Source organism: Octopus bimaculoides, chromosome Z, assembly GCF_046866305.1.
Source record: "Octopus bimaculoides isolate indiv1 chromosome Z, ASM4686630v1, whole genome shotgun sequence".
In the NCBI taxonomy this organism is placed as follows: domain Eukaryota; kingdom Metazoa; phylum Mollusca; class Cephalopoda; order Octopoda; family Octopodidae; genus Octopus; species Octopus bimaculoides.
This window is the reverse complement of record NC_142944.1, coordinates 9,305,935-9,326,201: the sequence shown is the minus strand read 5'-3', so window position 1 is coordinate 9,326,201 and position 20,267 is coordinate 9,305,935. Positions and strand designations below refer to the sequence as shown.

At 37.3% G+C, this 20,267-nt stretch overlaps 1 protein-coding gene across 1 annotated transcript in view; it reads left to right on the top strand.

Annotated features, from left to right (window-relative positions):
- The window catches only part of LOC106869661 (uncharacterized), an 87,414-nt gene extending 67,517 nt beyond the window's left edge, over window positions 1–19,897 (top strand). Inside the window, exons 2-3 of the mRNA XM_089365489.1 lie at window positions 11,896–12,103; window positions 18,565–19,897. Of these exons, the coding sequence (XP_089221615.1) occupies window positions 11,896–12,103; window positions 18,565–19,110 (754 nt within the window). The 3' untranslated portion in view covers window positions 19,111–19,897. The remainder of the gene's footprint in view (window positions 1–11,895; window positions 12,104–18,564) is intronic.
- Window positions 19,898–20,267: the final 370 nt, after the last annotated feature.

The window sequence follows — 20,267 nt, the reverse complement described above, 5'->3', positions numbered from 1 at the left end:
TGCTAGCATGGAAAGCGGATGTTAAACGATGATGATGATGATGATGATATATATACATGTAAATAAATATATATATAAATATTAATATTTCTAAGTTTCTCTAAAGGAGACTATGGCAGCGGTACTGGATATTAATAGTCATCGCCAAGCCAACATGGCAGTCCAGGAAAATAGGACGAATGCTGCCATTGATTAGCTCCAAGAGGCCATCGCCTCTAGCTAGCTATGACACATGAACCTGTGTTCATTATAACCTTCAAACAGGGGAGGTCAGCTACTTTCCCTTGCTGGTCTGGCATCTACAGACTAGTTTCAGGGTGTTTGCTCCTTATCAATGTAGAGCAGCCGAACCCAGCAGATACATACATGTATATATATGTATATATATGTATATATATATGTATATATATGTGTGTATATATATATATATATATATATATATATATATATATATATATGATCTTCAGCATCATTAAACATCCGCTTTCTCTGTTGGCATGGATTAGACAATTTGACTGGCACTGGTAAGCTGGAGAGCTGCACCAAGTTACAGTCTAATTTGGCATCGCAAGCGCGCATGTGTGTTTTTCCCCCTCCCTTACACACACACACACACATACTCCACTGCTTGACAACAGGTAGCAGTTCCGCATAAGAGACTAATAGAATAAGGAACAGGCTTTAAAAAAAATGGTTACTGGCATCAAATTTGATCGATCAGAATCCAATGAGTGAAACAAGTCGACGATTAAAAACTATGTTTAGAAGATTATGCTTTTGGATTTAGCAATAGCAGTTGAATTTCAGCAACCATGCCGCAGACATTCCCCAAACTCCCATCCCTTGTGATTCAGACACATGGCTAACCATGCAAATTGTTCCCCATCACCACCTTTACTTGTGTGAACTGGCAATTAGTAGGTGAGAGAATGAAATCTGCAGCAAATAGTCTGCAAATACTCTTCTCAGTTGTGTATTTTAATGCTATGAAAATTGATGACTTTGTGCTAAGACATGCTGTTTTCTAATTGGTTGCTTTGTATGAAGGCAGATTTTCTTCAACCAGATGCTCTTCCTGTCACAAACCATTACCTGTTTCCAGGCAAAGTAATAATATGACCCCATGGTTAGACATGTTTTTGTTAGACGACATCACTTGTTTAACAATGATCCTCATTTACAACTATCATCAAATCAGATTGGAGCCTGGTATAGCCATCTGGTTCGCCAGACCTCAGTCAAATCGTCCAACCCATGCTAGCATGGAAGGCGGACGTTAAACGATGATGATACCTACACAAGGGTACACATACACACACACACACACACACTTACCTGTCATAGTTATTAATTTTCTTTTTATGTGCTTACTCTGCATTATCTTCATGTCTCAGTAGTTATTTATACGATTGCTTTAAGAACAGAACTTCAATCCCTGACATTGTTTCTTATTTCTTTACTGCCCACAAGGGCTACTCACAAAGGGGACAGACAAAGGGATTAAGTCAATTACATCGACCCCAGTGCGTAATTGGTACTTAATTTATCGACCCCGAAAGGATGAAAGACAAAGTCGACTTCGACGGAATTTGAACTCAGAACGTAACGGCAGACAAAATACCGCTAAGCATTTCGGCCGGCGTGCTAATGGTTCTGCCAGCTCACCGCCTTGTTTCTTGTCAGTTACAGGCCCTAGTCACAGCTACGTTATCACTGTTTCATTTATAAATTACAAGATTTCGGCACCGCATCACAATATGTTATTTGTTGGTGGTGTTGCTGAAATTTAGGTGCAATGACTGACTCCAAATGCATAATCTTCCGATTACATCCGTAACATTTGAAATTCTGCAATAAAGGCCATACCGTGCATCGATTGAGTGACCTGTGCCGCAAATACTTTGCAAAAGAAAGTGTGTTAGGCTTGTCGTTCACCTCACTGCTTTATTCTCAACCACTCTGGAAAACACCATCTGTCATGTTTGCTTTGGCACTCAGAACCATATACAGCTATATTGTCGTATGCTTTGCTTTTTCAGTTGCTTCACAGGCGACCAGCAAGAACTTATGCCTGTTTAGTATATTACATTTTTCAATTGTAAATCAATAAAATATTAAAAAAAGAAAAAGTAAAAAATATATGTAGACAGCAGTTTAAACTCATTTTAAATCTTTCTATACAATAACCTACTAGAAAGATGTCCCATTCCTATTGATAAATTTCACAAAAGATACAGAACATTCGCTGCTGTCTGTGGAATGTTCTGTATATTTTATGTCAACTCTGTATGTGTAAGGTTTAATGTTTTTGTTGAATTTTTAAATGCAAGCAGATATCTGTAGTTGATAGATCAGGTAATTGTTGACAGTCTGTGAAATATGTTTAGGGAACATCTGTCGACATTGCGATGTCCAGGTCATGAAAATGATTAGCTTTGAATTCTTTTCCTGTCTAGATTTGTGTGTGTGTGTGTGAGAGTGAATGTGCGTGCATGCACACACACACACACACACACACACACACACACACACACACACACACACACACACACACATACAGACACATTATACATATGCATACACACACATCATTGTCATTATACATCTGCTTTCCATGCCGGCATGCGTGGGACAGTTTGACATGGAGCTGTCCAGACTCCATTTGTCTGTTGTGGCATGGTTTCTATGGCTGGGTGCATTTTATATGCAACCGGTACCGGTGCATTTACACAACACCGGCGCTTGAAAGAATGAGCCTGTATTTGTGGAAGGTAACCATTTTACACACACACTCACATATATATGTCCATTACTAGGGGGTGGAAGCCCAACCGTCCAAGTTCTTTTACAGAGCTTAGAAAAACTGAAGGACCACTGCAATAAGTGTGTGAATCTGAGAGGCGAATATGTTGAATAAAATAATAATTAACTTATCCTCTATTTTCTTTTACCCAGAGCCAGGAACTTTTCAGCACTCACTTTGTATATATTAACATTTGTTTTTATATCCAGATTTAATAACAAAAGCAATTTTACATTAAAATGGTGGGTCACTCTATACTTTTGTAGAGTACAAATTTATTAGTCTTAAACAAGAATGTTGTTGACAGGGGCTTCAAAGTTTTCGGCCAGTTAAGCCATTACCAGACTTTGGTGCATTAGAATGAGTCTTGCCTTTATAATGTCTTTGTTGAGTTGAAATCATCTTTGGATGTTTAGGTGTGTGGCTTTGAGTGGGATGGTAATTCAGTTTTTATGACTGGTTATTTTACACATACACACACACACACACACACACACATATATATGAATATCATCAAATTTTGATGTCTATTTCCTATGCTGACAAGGGTTTGGACAGTTTGGTATTGATCTACTGAGTCAGGGGACCATATCTGTATTTTAACTTGTTTTCTATGACAGGGTGCTCTACCTATCACCAACCATTCTACTATGTGTTCTGGGTGCATTTTTTTCTTCATGGCTTCACTATTATTAAGGTAGCATTGCAAATGCAATATTAAAAGCCCTAAAGTGTGTGGGGAGGAGGGGGAGCTGTCTCTGTGACAGAAATAAAAAAATAGATAGGATAACAAAGTATGAAGAAAGGAACAGACTAAAAGTCTGTGGAAAGTGTAATAGACTATACACTGTAGTGGGGAGGGAAAATGTAAGGGACAGGGTAAAGAAGGAAGAGTTGGGATTTGGTATTAGTGAGAAAAGGGAGGAGAAAGTGTTTACGGTTATATAGTGGTTTGTGTAGAGGAGGTATCCACTGTTATTTCATCTTATAAGGGTAAGAATGTGTGGAAAGTGTGAAGAGAAAGGAACATGAATGAAGGAGAAAAGGGGAGGAATGGGTGAGGGTGGAAGTCAGTGAGAAGAGTGCCACCCGGGGGGGGGGGGGGAGAACGGGGGTTGGAGGAAGGTAGAGATAGGAGAGAAGAGAGAGAGAGCATTGAAGAGGCAGTGGATGTAGGGGAGGAGGGGGCAGTGAGTGAATGCAATGATGGAAGGTGAGGGTGGAGTGTAGCAGAGGAGAGAGAAAGGCAGCGAGCTGGCAGAATCGTTAGCACGCCGGGCGAAATGCTCAGCGGTATTTCGTCTGCTGCTACGTTCTGAGTTCAAATTCCACTGAGGTCGACTTTGCCTTTCATCCTTTCGGGGGTCAATTAAATAAGTACCAGTTATGCACTGGTGTTGACATAATCGACTTAATCCCTTTGTCCCCTCTATGTTTAGCCCCTTGTGGGCAGTAAAGAAATAAGGGGAGAGAGAATGAAAACTGGGGATAGTCTGTACAGAGAGAACAGAAGGTAAAGGCAACAAGAACACTTTCCTCATTAGCATTTTTTCTGCTATGCTTGCTGAACTCTTTTAGCACTTAAAAACCAGCCATTTCTGGCCCAAATATATCGTACTTTTTTTATGTTAAAACTGGCCTGATCAGGCTTATGTCACTTACCATACAATGTCATTCTAAAGATATACAAATCACATAATTGAAATCTCAAAGCTATGAGATAATGCCTCATTAATTCAAAGCAATGTGAATAAATAAGCATTGCAGTTGACAAAAAGAATTTGGATGCTTAAAGTGTTAAGAGAGTGGATTATATCCAGCACAGTGTGTTGCCAAATGTTACTGCAATCAGTTGCCATAACCTTTACAAAGTTCAACGTCACAAGATTGGTTTTCACTTCATTCCAAGTACAACTCTTGAAAGCGTATATGCTCCCACTCTTGCTACTAATGAAGCTACAAAACTCATTTTTATGACTCTTTGATCCTTTGGCATTTAAACCGGCCATATTCAGCCAAAATATTCTACCTGTTTTATCTCCAAACCAACAAGATCTGGCTTTTCACACATTTCCTAGAATGTCATCTTACAAATAAAACAACCATATCATTGAAATCTCAAAGCTATGAGACAGTTCATGGTCAATTGAAAACAATGCAAAGAAATAAGCACCACATTTGACAGACTAATCCAAATGCTAAAAGGTTAAAGAACGTGCTGCAATCTGTTCCTGATTGTGATAAAATTATTCTTCCTGGAAACTTTAATTCATCATCATCATCGTGGTCATCATTTAACACCCGTTTTCCATGCTGGCATGGGCTGGACAATTGTCTGTTCTAATAGGGTTGTTGAGTTGGTAAAACTATACTGATTCCGACTCTGACTCACAATGTCTTTATTCTTTAATATAAACCAAGTTATAACATATAGGCCTACTCAAAGTACAAGTGTATACATATGCTTTATGAGATGTGTAGACCACAACCATTTAATTACATAAAGAGGAGTCAGAGTCAGAAGTTCCAATAGTAGAGGGGTCAGAGTCGAAGTTTTTTGCTTCGACTCCACAGACCTATATTCTACAGCTGGATGCCCTTCCTAGCTCCAGACATTTTACAGAGTGTACTGGGTGCTTTTTACATGGCACCAAGATCTGCAGGTTCAACAAGTGACTTTCAAGACAAAAATGTCTGATCTGGGAAAGGCGGAAGAACCGAGAGAAGTGGTCATGTCCTTGGTGAGAGGTTGGAGTATGATAAAGGGGCCGGTAGCTGTATCATTGTAGAGGAAATACTTGGCTGCCCCAGTTGGACAAAGGAGAGGAAGGTGGGAGAGAGTTAGAAAGATAGAGAGACAGTCGAATTGAGAGAGAGAGAGAGAGAGAGAGAGGACCTGCCCATTGGGAACAGTGGGGGATGAGGTGTAAGTAGCAGAAGGGACAGAGGAGTATGTTCCATAAGAGTGTAAAGGAAATGTTTAGAAATAGTAAGTGGTGGTAAAAGGAATTGGAGTGACTGAGAGGTGGGGGGGCGTATGAGAGGTATGTGAGGGCATGGAGAGGGTGGTGAGGGTTTGGGGAAGATGGGTTGTTGGATGGGGGCGTGGCCACAAAGACGGTGCTTGTATGTATGAATGTCCACAGTTTTACCTAGCTTGATGTTTCTTCTCAAGCACAGCAAATTGCTTCGAGTCTCAGTCCCTTGTCATTTTCTCTGTGAAGCTCAACACCTGAAGATCATTTCTCACCTTTTCATCTGTCTTCCTGGTTCTACCCCTTCCACAGGTTCCCTCCACAATTAGAACTCGGTACTTCTTTACACAGCTGTCCTCATCCATATGCATCACATGACCAAACCAGCACAGTCTTCTCTCTTGCACACTTCATCTGATGCCTCTTATACCCAGTTTTCCTCTTAAATCACTTACACTTTGTCATGCATGCACACTGACATTATCCATGTAGCAGAGTATGCTGGCATCATTTCTTTCAAGCCTTCACACATCCTCTGCAGTCACAGCCCATGTTTCATTGACATGTAGGATAGCTGTTTGTACACAGGCATCATTCAATCTGCCTTTCACTTTGAGAGAGAAGCTTTTTATTACCAACAAAGGTAGTAGCTTTCTGAACTTTGCCCAGCCTTATCTATTCTTTCAGAGCTTCCTCTTCCTCAACTAACTTGGTTGCTTAGGTAACAGAAGCTATCTATTATTTCTAAGTACACACGCCTACACACACACACACCATTTCAGCATGTCTGTTTCCTGTACATTCTTTGTGTGTGGCAGGGACAATGTACACTAAGACTACTTTATCTGTGAACTCTTTTATTATACTGCTGCACTTCGTGTGACCATAGCTTACACTGGGTACACCTTTTTTTACACATCAAACAGGGCCATCTATCTGAAGAGATTAATAATTTGTCTGTTCTCCTACTTACTAAATAAACCCTAAGGCTCTTTGATTCTTGACCTCACTTCCACACCTGAAACTTCTTAGAAAATCCTAGGAGCTGTGGTGTTGCTTGGAAAGGTATGATGTCAGTAAAGTTGACTTTTCCTGGAGTTAGTTACCAAGTTTCACCTGTATATCACTCAAGTACACAATTCAAACACAGGTGTGATTGTGTTACAACTTGGATGCAACCCTGCCAGCTCTCCAGATTTCCACAGAAGATTTGCAAGATGTCTGCAATATCCATTCTTTACATGGTGCTGAATGTTAGACTGGCCATGTTTTAGTAAGTCAGGCTACATTTAGTAATAAAACCAGCTGCCAAAATTCATAGTAGAGTCAAATTCTCGAAGTGTTTGGTAGAGAACTACATCCACTAGAAGTACAAGACATTCTACACAAACATATTTCAACAACAAATGACACATCATCATGAAATGTTGTCAGTGATGAACTTTAGAATGCAGCTCATGAGATTCTTGGCACAATTCCAGCAATGAATAGAGACTGGTTTGATAACAACCAGGTTATAAAAAAGTGCTCTCTAAGGAAAATAGCAAAATGTTGCAAGAAGGAATATCAAAGGTAAATAGCACCGTTTGAGCGTGATTGTTACCAGCATCGCCTTACTGGCATTTGTGCTGGTGGCACGTGAAAAGACATTTGAGCGAGGTCATTGCCAATGCCGCTTGACTGGCTCCTGTGCAGGTGGCACGCAAAATACACCTTTTTGAGCATGGCCGTTGCCAGTACTGCCTGACTGGCCTTCGTGCCGGTGGCATGTAAAAGCACCCACTACACTCTCAGAGTGGTTGGCGTTAGGAAGGGGCAGGGAGTGATACATAATGACGCCTGAAAGTCACCAACAACATTTGGATACTTCATATGGCTTGCACAGGGAACGCATAAAAACGCACACATAAAATTACATATCTACATAAGGATTAATATACATACAAATATACACACATATGGATATGCATACAAATATAGAAAAATACAAAAATGTGTACAGAAATACATATACACATATATAAAAGTATACACACATATACATACACATTTATATAAGTATGCATATGTATATGTATATATGTATATATATAAAATATATAGTTTTAGGGAAAATAACCAAGTTTCAAGAACTCATCGATGAAAATCCACTATCATGTATAGAAAAATTAACAATTAAAAGCACAATAAATGAGTATAATTGAGTTTTTACCTGTAATTTTGGATTTTGTCCCTAATATTATTATATGTATATATACATATATATACACACATGCACACGTGCATGTATATATGTACACATACACACATGCATATACATACATATACATACCTACAGTACATACATACACATAAATATATACAGACATATATACACCATAACGTATATATGCTAACAATTTATTTTAAATACTGTTCGGTGTGTATAATAATTGTAAAATAAAGAAATTGTACATTAATTTGATGTAACATAATTAAATACATGAATAAAAATAAAAATACTAATAATAAAAATAATTCTCGGCAAAGCTTAAGCTTGAAATTAAATTTAAATTTAACTTTATTAAACAGTTGAAGGCTTTCTTAAAAATGAAGTCACAATATACATTAGTGTTGCGATGCAAAATAACTTTACTATCCACGTGCACATATATGCTCTCACATAGACATGCACATGCACCTTCGTTTTGGGATCACCACCACTTTATTATCTCCCCTTCTTTCTAGCTCTCCTGTCTAACCACCTCTGTCCGGCATTCACCATGATTACTTGCTAGCCATTAAACCTTTTTAATTTTCTCTCTCTGCTTATTTCTGTGTTCCTTTCTGTTGAAGAGCATAGGCTCGAAATGTAAAAGACCTTCTCACTTCCCAAAAGTTAAACATCTGTTTGTTGTTTACACACCCGTCTTCGTCTTTTGTCTTGTTTTGTTTCTCTTGTAAATTCTAACAAAATATATATATATATATATATATATATACACACACACACACATATAGATATAGATATGTTGCTCTTGAGATCACATTAACACCTGATGTATGGCACACCGTACACCTGTACAGAATGTGTTGATTTGATGGAATGAGGTGAACTAATGTACAGCACATATATTTGATCTCTATAAACAAATCATTTATGCAGGGGTCATTGAGTAAGAAGCTGCAGAACCGTCTTTCTCGTACTGCTGAGAAACTACCATCACTATTAGCTCTGTCTACCTACCGGTTTACCTGCCTTTCTGTCAGTCTCTAGAATTCAGAATTTGTAACATTCTTTCTATTTTTCCAAGTGTGCAATTCCATGACATGTAGGGTTACCATACGCTGATAAATGGATAATGGAATGGCCCATTGTACTGAAGTAGGTGGCAACAGGTTGGTGCTGCGTACATAGCTGTGTGCTTTTACTGTGCTTTGATTATGTGATCAGCAAGGCAAACAGCCTGTTTTCTCAATATTATATGCTCCACAAAGTTTGCAGAGATGCTATATTTGAGGTTGGGAAATGTGCTACAGAAGTTTTGGGTATTGTGGTATAGTGACATAGGCCCAGTGATGGTTGTAGCATTGTTAATGCAAGCACGTTGCTTCATTAGCAAATGCATTTATAAGCACTTAGTTGTTGGGGTGGAAGGGCATGGATGGCGCTTATAACTAAGAAGTTGTTGAAGGACATATCCCTTTTGAAGGTGAGGATAGGTGGTTCAGGGCAGATTGATGGGGGGTGGGGTTGTGAAAGGATTTGGAAGTTACTGATGAGCATTTTGCTTCAGTGGGTCCATGGAGGGGTAGGAGATGAGGCACAATGAAATCCAATCTGTAGTTGTGTGTAAAGTGGGTAGGAGAGCGGTGGAACAGTTGATGATTTGGGGCTGACTAATTCAGGGTTCACAACCAATCACAGACATCCTCAGTTGAGGAAGAAACATTGCTCATGACTTGGTGTACTTGGAGTGAGAAGAGCTGTAGCATTTTTAAGTGAGGGTCAGTAAGCTTGTAGTAAACAGAAAGATATATTTTTCTTTATTGCCCACAGGGGGCTAAACATAGAGGGGACAAACATGGACAGACAAAGGGATTAAGTCAATTACGTTAACCCCAGTACGTAACTGGTACTTATTTAATTGACCTTGAAAGGATGAAGGGCAAAGTCGATCTCGGCGGAATTTGAACTCAGAACGTAACAGCAGACCAAATACCGCTAAGTATTTCGTCCAGCGTGCTAACGGTTCTGCCAGCTCGCCGCCTTTCAGAAAGATATTGCTGATAGTAAAGGATACGGTAAGAAAACTAATGGAGGTGTTGGAGAAGGTGGAGGTGAAGCTATGAAGCTGTTACCTGCTGAGGGTAGTAGCATCATATGGCAGCTCTGGACTGGGTCTCGTGAATTGTGAAAAGAAAAAAATTTTGCTCCTCAGTGTTGCCTACAAGGGTTGCATAATTGAGGTCCATTTTGGTTCCCATGGTGACCCTGTCGTCCTGTTTATAAAATGTTTCTAGATAAGGAAAACCAATTCCGGGTTTAGAACGAGTTCAGCTGTGCCAAGAAGTAGTGTAATGGTGCTGCTAGGTAAAGGGAGTGGGGGGGGGGGGGGTAGTGGTCTAGGAAGTGTTTTAAGGCTGATAGGCAGACATTATGGCGGGGTGATAGTGTGGAGTGGTTTTATATCTTGGTAAAAAGGTAGTTAGCTGAAGTGTGGTACACTCCTCTGTTTAGCTACACACACACACACACACACACAACGGGGGCTCCACCATCACCAGTTTTAGTTGCTTTTATCAACTCCAATACACTCCCTGATACTTACTTTATCAATCCGACAAGGGTCAAATTATGTATCATGGTTGAAAATTTGGAGGAATCCATGTTTTACAGTGTTTTTCTTGTCTATTTTTATTTTTTTAGATGCATTGAATTTTGTTCATTACATGTCAATATGTACTTATCACACGCGCACACACACACACACAATGTAAAAGTTGATGGTGACTTCAAAGTTTTGGTTTGCTTGCCTTCTTCAGACAGTCCTGATGAAAGTGAGTGATGTGCCTAAACTTAGAAGTTACTGTTGATCTTTCCTTTGTAGAAGTTAATAAATACACATTTTACCAAAAATCATTGAATAATTGTTCAGTTTAATGTTAGATTGTTTTTATGACATGAGAACTAACATATATATGTACACCTGGGCAGGTGCTACATAATAAAAGCACCCAGTATACTTTGTAAAATGGTAGGTGTTAGGATTTCCAACTGTACAAACAGTTGGAGCTTGCTGCAGCTTTCAGGCTGGCCAAATCCTATCGAACCATCCAACTCCTACCAGCTTGGAAAGCAAACATTAAATGATGATGATGATGATGATGTTATGTACACACACACACACGTTATTGGTGTCTGGTGACAACAAAACTCTGTGTTCTCAGCGATGGGGGTGCATGTGACTCCGTAGTCCAAAGCAGGAAGCTGGCCAACTTTTTCAAACCGTCCAACCCATACCAGCATGGAAAATGGACGTTAAACAATGATGATTATATTATATTATTACATTTCATAATATTATATTGTTTTAACATTGTAATCTTTTAAGCAACAAGTGTTTAATGGTTTCCTTATCAATGTGTACATTGAATTTGCAGTATTGTCTCAGGGTCACTGAGAAATAGGAGTCGCGAATTTCAAGTGCTTTATTGCCTTAATCAATATGTATAAGGAAATCTCTAAATCCGTGTATTTAATTAACTTTACAGACTTTATATCTCAAATTTCTGGTTTTCATAAAATGCCTCTGTAATTTCCCATAATTTTCTGGGTTTTGGATCTGCTGGAAATTTTTGGTTTTGGATCTGTTAGAAAGAAACCATATACATCTATGTATAGTCTTACTCACTCACACTCACACACACACACACACACACACACACACACACACACACACACACACACACACACACTTTCTCTCTCTCTCTCTCTCTCTCTCTCTCTCTCATGCATGCACATTAATACTTATGCTCGTTTTATCTTGTTTATTATATTTATATCTTATTTATTTATTTTCTAATAGCCTAAAAATTTTACTCTGAGTTAGAAAGTTCTATGATCTCCTGTTTCAGGAAGCATAAGGATTCAGAGAGTGATGAGAACACGCAGCCTCTCTCCTGTGGGAAACCAGTTAATTACACTGTTTATGACCACTTGAAAGGACTCCACCACAGACATAGTCATCCACAGATTGCTGAGCCAGAAGTTGCCATATTTCTCACTAAAAAAATTTTGGACAATAAAAAATTTGAAAATAAACTCATAAAAGCTAGAAAAGAAGTATGCAAAAAACTTCTCGATATTTTTTTTTTTTTGTATATATTCTAAATATATATTATATATAAATAAATAGATTTCTTTTTTTTTTTCTATTAATTTTTTTGTTGAAATCTGTTGTAGTCTTAAAAATTAACATCTGTTTCAGTTGATAAGTTTGTATTTAGACTACTGTTGTTTTCTAATAGGTTTTAGTGACACTCTAGTGTATTGTAATTTAGAAGATAGAACCATTGTTTTTCGTTAAGAGAGAGATAGACAGACAGAATCACAGATGTATGAGGATTATTTATTTATTTTTTTTATTTTTTTTATCTGATTTGTGAACTATAGCGTTATTGATTGTATGTAGGCATCTGTGAAGACATACTTTTTCATTGTATTTTCCATAGCGAAAGTAACGAGGTAGTATTTGTGTAACTGAAGCCAAGTAAGTAGCACAATGTGTGTGTGTGTGTGTGTGTGAATATTAGTTTCACATTTCGGTACTATGCTAGCAATTTTAGGGCAGGTTATACAATGTGATTTCATGATCCCCAATGGTACTTATTTTATCAACCTCAAAAAGATGAAAAGGAAAGTTGACCATGGAAGAATTTCATATATATATATATATATATATATATATATATATATATATTGGGTTAACCCATAAATAATGTGTTTTTTTTCAATTGCATGTACTAAGTCAGAGGGAGGTCGGTCGGGATAAACTACCTGCATCATCTTGCTATAAAAGCAGATTGTAATTTTACCTTGTACCTTCGATTTAATCATTCAACCATTCATCAACACCTGCATGCCATTGGAAAAGTCACCAAATTGGGTCAATGAATTCTTCACAAATTTTCTGAGTCTAAGAGAGTGAATGTGTGCTCTTCTTTGCTGTTGCATCTCACAAATGAACCTTATTTGGACCGAATAGTAACTGGTGACAAGAAATGGGTTCTCTATAAAAATGTCAAGCACCAAAGACAGTGGGTAGGGAAAGAAGAAACATCGGCACCTCTGGCTAAAGAAGGTCTTCACTCATGTAAGGTGTTGTTTTCTGTTCAGTGGGATATGAGTTTAGTCCACTTTGAACTTTTAAATCCAAACCAAACGATAACAAAGGAGATCTACTGTGAGCAACTTGGGAGTACTAGAAGAAAAACGACCATCTTTGGTTTCAAGACAAAAGGTGTTCTTCCATCAGGATAATGTTCAGCCACATACAGCAAGGATGACATTCCAAAGGCTGGAGCAGTCTGAATGGGAAACAATGCCCCAGATACCATATTTGCCAGACATTGCCCCATCTGATTATCATTTATTCTGCAATCTTCAAAATCATTTGAACAGAAAATATATGAATTCTGTAGATGAGGTCAGAACAGTATTGGAGAAGTATTTTTTGTCACTGACAAATGAATTTTGGAAAAGGGGCCTTGAAAGTCTACTGGATAAATGGAAGAGTATTGTAGAAAATGGAGAGTATATTTTATATTAAAAAAGAACTTTATCTTAATTTTGAAAAATGAAAGAAGTATTAAAAAAAAACACATTATTTATGGGATGACCCAATTTATATATAAATATATATAATTATACATATTCAGAGAACAGAAGATACACGTAGTTTCTCTAGAGATGGCAACTATCATAAGGGAGACAATCATATGTTAATTCAGTGATTGATTGGTCATTGATATTTTTCTGTACAAGAAAAATTTATAGCTTTACATGTATACATAAAATAGAAAAAAAATATTGCTGAGTGGATGTGTTACACGTAGGAGTTTCGGAAGGTCAAATAAGTACTTGAGCTAACCAAATCAATACGATCAGCTGTTTAAATACTCTCAATGGGCTTGACTGCATAACTTTGTAGACAGGTTGATGCAGTGTTCAGTTTTATGTAATAAAAGTACTCTAATTGTAAAATTGTATTGTGATACTATAGCATTGGGTCGGCATACTCCTGTGAATTTGCAGAAAGCTGTGTTTGACCATTGAATCATTACTGCAAAGACTATTTTCAGTAGTCTTGTCCAAACAACCAATGGGTTTTAGGAGATGGGTTACCAGTGTAGAATTTGGTAAAGAGTACAAACCTATGAAACTGCCTGTACAGTTTGAATGATAGACAGTATGATGGTAGGTTTGTGGAAGTGGCATTAAGTCACATTAGTCATTACATTAGATTGTCCTTCTATTAACAATTGTACTGATAATAATAGATTTTATTGCATCATCAAAATCTCAAAGCTACAAGATAATATATGATTAATACAAAACGGTGTGAAATAAACAAGCATTACTTTTGACAGAATATGATAAAGGCACATAGTTCAGTGGTTAGAGTGTCAGTCACTCAATCATGTGGTAGTAAGTTCAGTTTCTGGACTGGGCTGTGTGTTGTATTCTTGAGCAAGACACTTCATTTCATGTTGCTCCAGTTCACTGAGCTGTAGAAATGATTTGCAACATCACTGGTGCCAAGCTGTATCGGCCTTTGCCTTTCCTTTGGATAACACTGGTGGCATGGAGAAGGGAGGCTGGTATGCATGGGCGACTGCTGGTCTTCCATAAACAACCATGTCCAGACTTGTACTTTGGAGGGTAACTTTCTAGATGCAACCCCATGGTCATTCATGACTGAAGGGGGTCTTTTATGGGGTTAAAGCCTTTCCTTTTTCTTTCCACAATTTGTAGACTCGTGTATGAAGAGTACATGTTGTCACATATCATTTCCAAGCTGCTAAGAAGTTATTTAACACAATAACACCAGTCTAATGATAAAGCTTACGTTAAAGGGTGAAAAGGAAGTTTTGTATGAGGGCTTTTATTTTTATCAATTGGTCTACTCTGGAAAAAAGTAGCAGTGCCCATCATGATTACAGAAACTACCAAGACAAACATGATAAGTATAATTAATGGTTAATCCTTTAGTACTTAAACTGGCCATATCCAGCCCAAATGTTTTCCTCCAAAGCTTCAACCTGCTGGAATCTTTTCACTACCAGTATCAGTTGGCATCAGCTTGCAGTTGTTCAAGAAAAGCATTAACCTTTTAGCATTCAAATTATTCTGTTAAAATGTAACATTTATTCATATTGTTTTGAATTAATCTTGCAATATCTTTGTAGCTTTATGTTCAAACTGGCCATATATGGCTTCTCACACTAACCCTACAATGTCGTTCTAAAAATTAACAGTTACCTCATCATGAATGTGCACGGCTCAGTGGTTAGAGTGTTGGGCTCACAATTATGTGGTAGTGAGTTCAATTCCTGGACTTGGCAGTGTGTTTGGTTCTTGAAAAAGTGGCCTTTTTGTGGATGCATTTTAGGTTTTGTGTGTGTGTGTGTGTGTGTGTGTGTGTGTGTGTGTGTGAGCATTGTCTCAAATTTGGCAACATTATAGGTCTTACCTGATCTTTGTACATGGCTAATAGTTGTTAAGAACTGAAGTATTTTCTAGTTCTGAATAGGAAGGTTAGTCTTTGCTATATTAAGAATGTGAGATCACCAAGAGACACCTTCAGTAATAGAAAAGCCTAGCTTTTATAGCAACATCAACCCTCCGGCATTAAGTTTACTCTGTCAAATGTAATACTTATTTATTCACATTGTTTAGAATTAATCATGCATTATCATGTAGCTTTGAGATTTCAAAGGCGTTATTTAGTTTTAGAATGACATTGTAGGGTAGGTATGAGATGTCAGATATGGCTGGTTTAATCCCTTAGCTTTCAGGTTACTCTGTCAAATGTAATTACTTATTTAACCACTATGTTTTGAAATAATTACACATTATCTCATAGCTTTGAGATTTCGATGATGTGATTTTTTATTCTTAGAATGACATTGTAGAGTAGGTGAGAGAGGCCACATATGGCTGGTTTAACTGATTAGCATTCAGGTTACTCTGTCAAAAGTAATACTTATTTATTCCCTATGTTTTGAAATAATGACACATTATCTCATAGCTTTGAGATTTCAATGATGTGATTGTTTGTAGAATGACATTGTAGGGTAGGTAAGAGAGGCAGTTTGAACATAAAGCAGGTAGAATATTTAGACTGGTTATGGCCAATTTAAATGCTAAAGAGTTAAGTGATAATTTGTTTCCTGATGGTCTTTGACAATCGAATCTGGATGATTTACATTAACGCTTTTAGCATTCAGATTATTTTCTCAAATCTAATCCTTATTCATCCACATTGTTTGGGATTAATCATGGATTATCTTGTAGCTTTGAGATTTCAATGATTTAATTATTTAGTTTTAGAATGACATTGTAGGGTAGGTGTGAGAGGGTGGATCTAGCTAGTTTGAACAATGGTCTGTCTAAATGCTTAAGAATTTAGGATTTTAGTTGCACTAAATTACAGTTTTTGTCTTTGTTAATGGTGGAATGTGATTTTCATAGATTTGTTATTGGTTATGTGGTTGAATTACAGATATTCTACCTGTTTTATGTTGCAAGTGACCAGGTCCAGCCTCACACACCTATCCTACTTAAGGCGGCGAGCTGGCAGAAACGTTAGCACGCCGGGCGAAATGCTTAGCGGTATTTCGTCTACCGCTACGTTCTGAGTTCAAATTCCGCCGAGGTCGACTCTGCCTTTCATCCTTTCGGGGTCGATTAAATAAGTACCAGTTACGCACTGGGGTCGGTATAATCGACTTAACCCGTTTGTCTGTCCTTGTTTGTCCCCTCTGTGTGTGGCCCCTTGTGGGTAGTAGAGAAATAACACCTATCCTACTTTGACATTCTAAAAATAAACAATCACATTAAAATCTTGAAGCTACAAGATAATCCATGATTAATTCAAAACAATATAGACAAATAAACATTACATTTGACAGAGTAATTTGAATACTGAAGGATTAATACTTAGACATTTAGGTTGTGAAATATATTTAGATAATATTGCATTGTATATATTACATACTTAAATAATATTCTGTTATATAGGAGTGAGAAGACAAACAAAAGAAGGGCACTCAACACATTTATTGGGAGTTACATGTATAGATCAAAGCAGTTTGATTCAAACTCTTTGGTACTCTGAGTTTCAAGCATGACGCTAATTTTCAGCCATTGGAGTTTGAATGAGAGGATGGTTGAAGAGAGTCAATGTTTGTTACGGACGTTAGCCTGCGATTGGTTGAGAAAGGTCATATGATGTCACAGTTTGATGTTGGTATTTCAGCGATAGCAACTGGAAAATACTGCATGGTGAACAGGAAACTGGCCACATGGTTGGGGTAGGGGTAAGGATAGAAGTAAGAAGGGACAGTGGATGTGCAAGTATATATGTATGCATATGCATGTATGTGTCTGCATTTATGTGAGTGTGTGCACTCACACATATGAATGTATTTGTACTCATGTGAGTGTGTGCACTCACACATATGAATGTATTTGTACTCACACACATACATGCACACGAGCATACATACACATATATAAGTGCATATGTGCACATAGAAATGCACCAATGCATTGCATGCACACATACATACCAGCACATGTATGTGCATGCACACACTCACTTGCATACACATGTGTATACACATACACATGCATACACGCACACATATGTACATATATACCTGCATATCCACTGCCCCCTTCTATCCCCCCCCACAATCATGCAACCAATTTCCTATTCCCTATGTAGTATTTTCCAAGTAATTGTTGTCGCTGAAATACCCAACATCGAACTGTGATACCACTTGCCCTCTCATTCAAACTCCAATGGCCAAAGATTAGTATCATGCTTGAAACTCAGAGTACCAAAGAGTTTGACTCAAACCATTTTGATCCGTGTATGTATATATATATATAAATATATATAAAACATTATAATTAGATAATAGTCCTTTTTTTTATAATAACTGTCTAATAGAAACTTGTCATTTTCATATTTTTAATCATTTTTGTGATGTGACCAAATTTATAATATCTGACTGTTACACTTGTATTCATTTTCTGAACCATTTCCAGTTACTCGCTGTAAACTTCTAGCATTTATTCATATTTTAGACTTCTATGTAGAATGTATTCATCATTAGCATTCTGCCCCCCCCCCCTTTTTTTGTTACAAAACAAAATGCATTAAAAAATGAGAAATTGACAGCAAAATAGCATTGTAGTGATTAGATCTCAGGATTCACTAAAATATAACTACGTTGATAGAATGTCTCTTTTTGTAATCACTGTATACTTTAAAAGAGAGTAAGAATGCTCGTTAGTTATAGATTCTATGAATCCTTCTTCTAAAAGGATGGTCATACTGATGGCAAAGAGTAAGAAGATAACACCATTTGAAACAGATTAATTAGTTGACTAATTGCATATTCATTATTATGTAGCCTTTTTGATTTCTTTTGTCTGTCTTTTCTTTCTTTCTTTTTTTTTTTTTTAATTTATATTTATTTCTTTTCTTATAATGTTTTCCTTTTCTGTTGCAGAAACCTCATTCTATTCATGTTATGAATTCTATTGGAAATTTCTTAAGAATAAAAGGAAAAACTCTTTTAGCAATTGAGTGCTTTCGTAAGGTATTGTCACAAACACCTCAAGAACCAGAAGTATTGTTAAATTTAGGCAGAATATTTCTCCGACTTCACTATCTCGATGATGCATATCATTTAACAAAGATATCTCTCCAGAATCTTCCAGCATATCAAAATGCCTGGTCGCAGCATTTTACACTCGGAGAAATATTCAAAATTTCAGGACAATATTCAAAAGCTTATGATCATTTCCAATATGTTCTTGACTTAAAACCAGGATTTTCACCGGCTGAAAGTCATTTGAAAGAGATAAAAGAGATTCCTGAGCACCCTGTGATGCAATATATTGTATGTTTCTTTATACTTCTTGTCTGTTTTTTCATTTTTGGTGTTGTTAATTCTGGTAACAAACATGTCAAAACACAACGGTCATTCAACAGAGCTATGGCTATGAAATCTTTGAAGCACAGCTCGTCCAAATTTGTCAAGATACGGAGATGAACTTGTTAAGAAAATTGCCAAATTGAAGTTCTGGGATACAAATGAAAAAAAGGAATTGTTCTTGCGTATTATCTTTACCTTTCTTTTGTTTTGCTCTCTCTCTCTCTCTCCCTCTTTTTCTCCTCTCTCTGCCCCTCTCTCCTTTCTCTCCTACTGTCTCACTGTTTCTCTTCCCTCTCTCTCTCACTGTCTTCCTGTTACTCTCTCTTTCCCTCCTCTCTCTCTCCTATCTCTTTCTTCTCTCTCTCCTATCTCTTTCTTCTCTCTCCCACTGTCTCACTGTTTCTCTTCCCTCTCTCACTGTCTTCCTGTTTCTCTCTCTCTCTCTCTCCCTCTCTTTCTCCTCTCTCTCCCACTGTCTTGCTGTTTCTCTTCCCTCTCTCTTTCTTCTCTCTACCACTGTCTCACTTCCCTTTCTCCCTCACTGTCTTCCTGTTTCTCTCTCTTTCCTTTCCCTTCTCTCTCTCTCTCTCTCTCTCTCTCTCTCTCTCTCTCTCTCTCTCTCTCTCTCTCTCTCTCTAACATTCATTTTGAATGTTTAATTTTTGAAATGGTTAAGTCATTTGTTATTGATCTTTTAAGTTTGATAAAATGATAAAGTCAAGAATACCGGACCAATAATTAAAACTTTCTGTTTTCTGCCCGAAATTGGTACATAACGTACGCTTTAAAGTAACAGGTTAACTAACTTTTTAAGTGATATTTAAGAATAAACAAAGAATGGAATAAACAATTGAAGAAAATTTTCAAATAAAAGTTATTAGCAAAAAAGAAAAAGAAATTTCAATAATTTATTTTGTGTTGTAATTCATACATTTAAATAACTTTTCTCTGTATTTTGAAATTCAAAAAAAAAAAATTTCATTTACTTTTTAAACTCATCATACTGTTTCAAGTTACATATGTATATAGTGAGAATTTACAAAGAAACAAAAGACGAAGATGGCTGTATAAACAACAAACTGATGTATTAGTTTAATGCTCGAGAAGTGAGAAAGTCTTTTACGTTTCGAGCCAACGCTCTTCGACAGAAAGGAACACAGAAATCATCATCATCATCATCATCATCATCATCGTTTAACGTCCGCTTTCCATGCTAGCATGGGTTGGACGATTTGACTGAGGACTGGTGAAACCGGATGGCAACACCAGGCTCC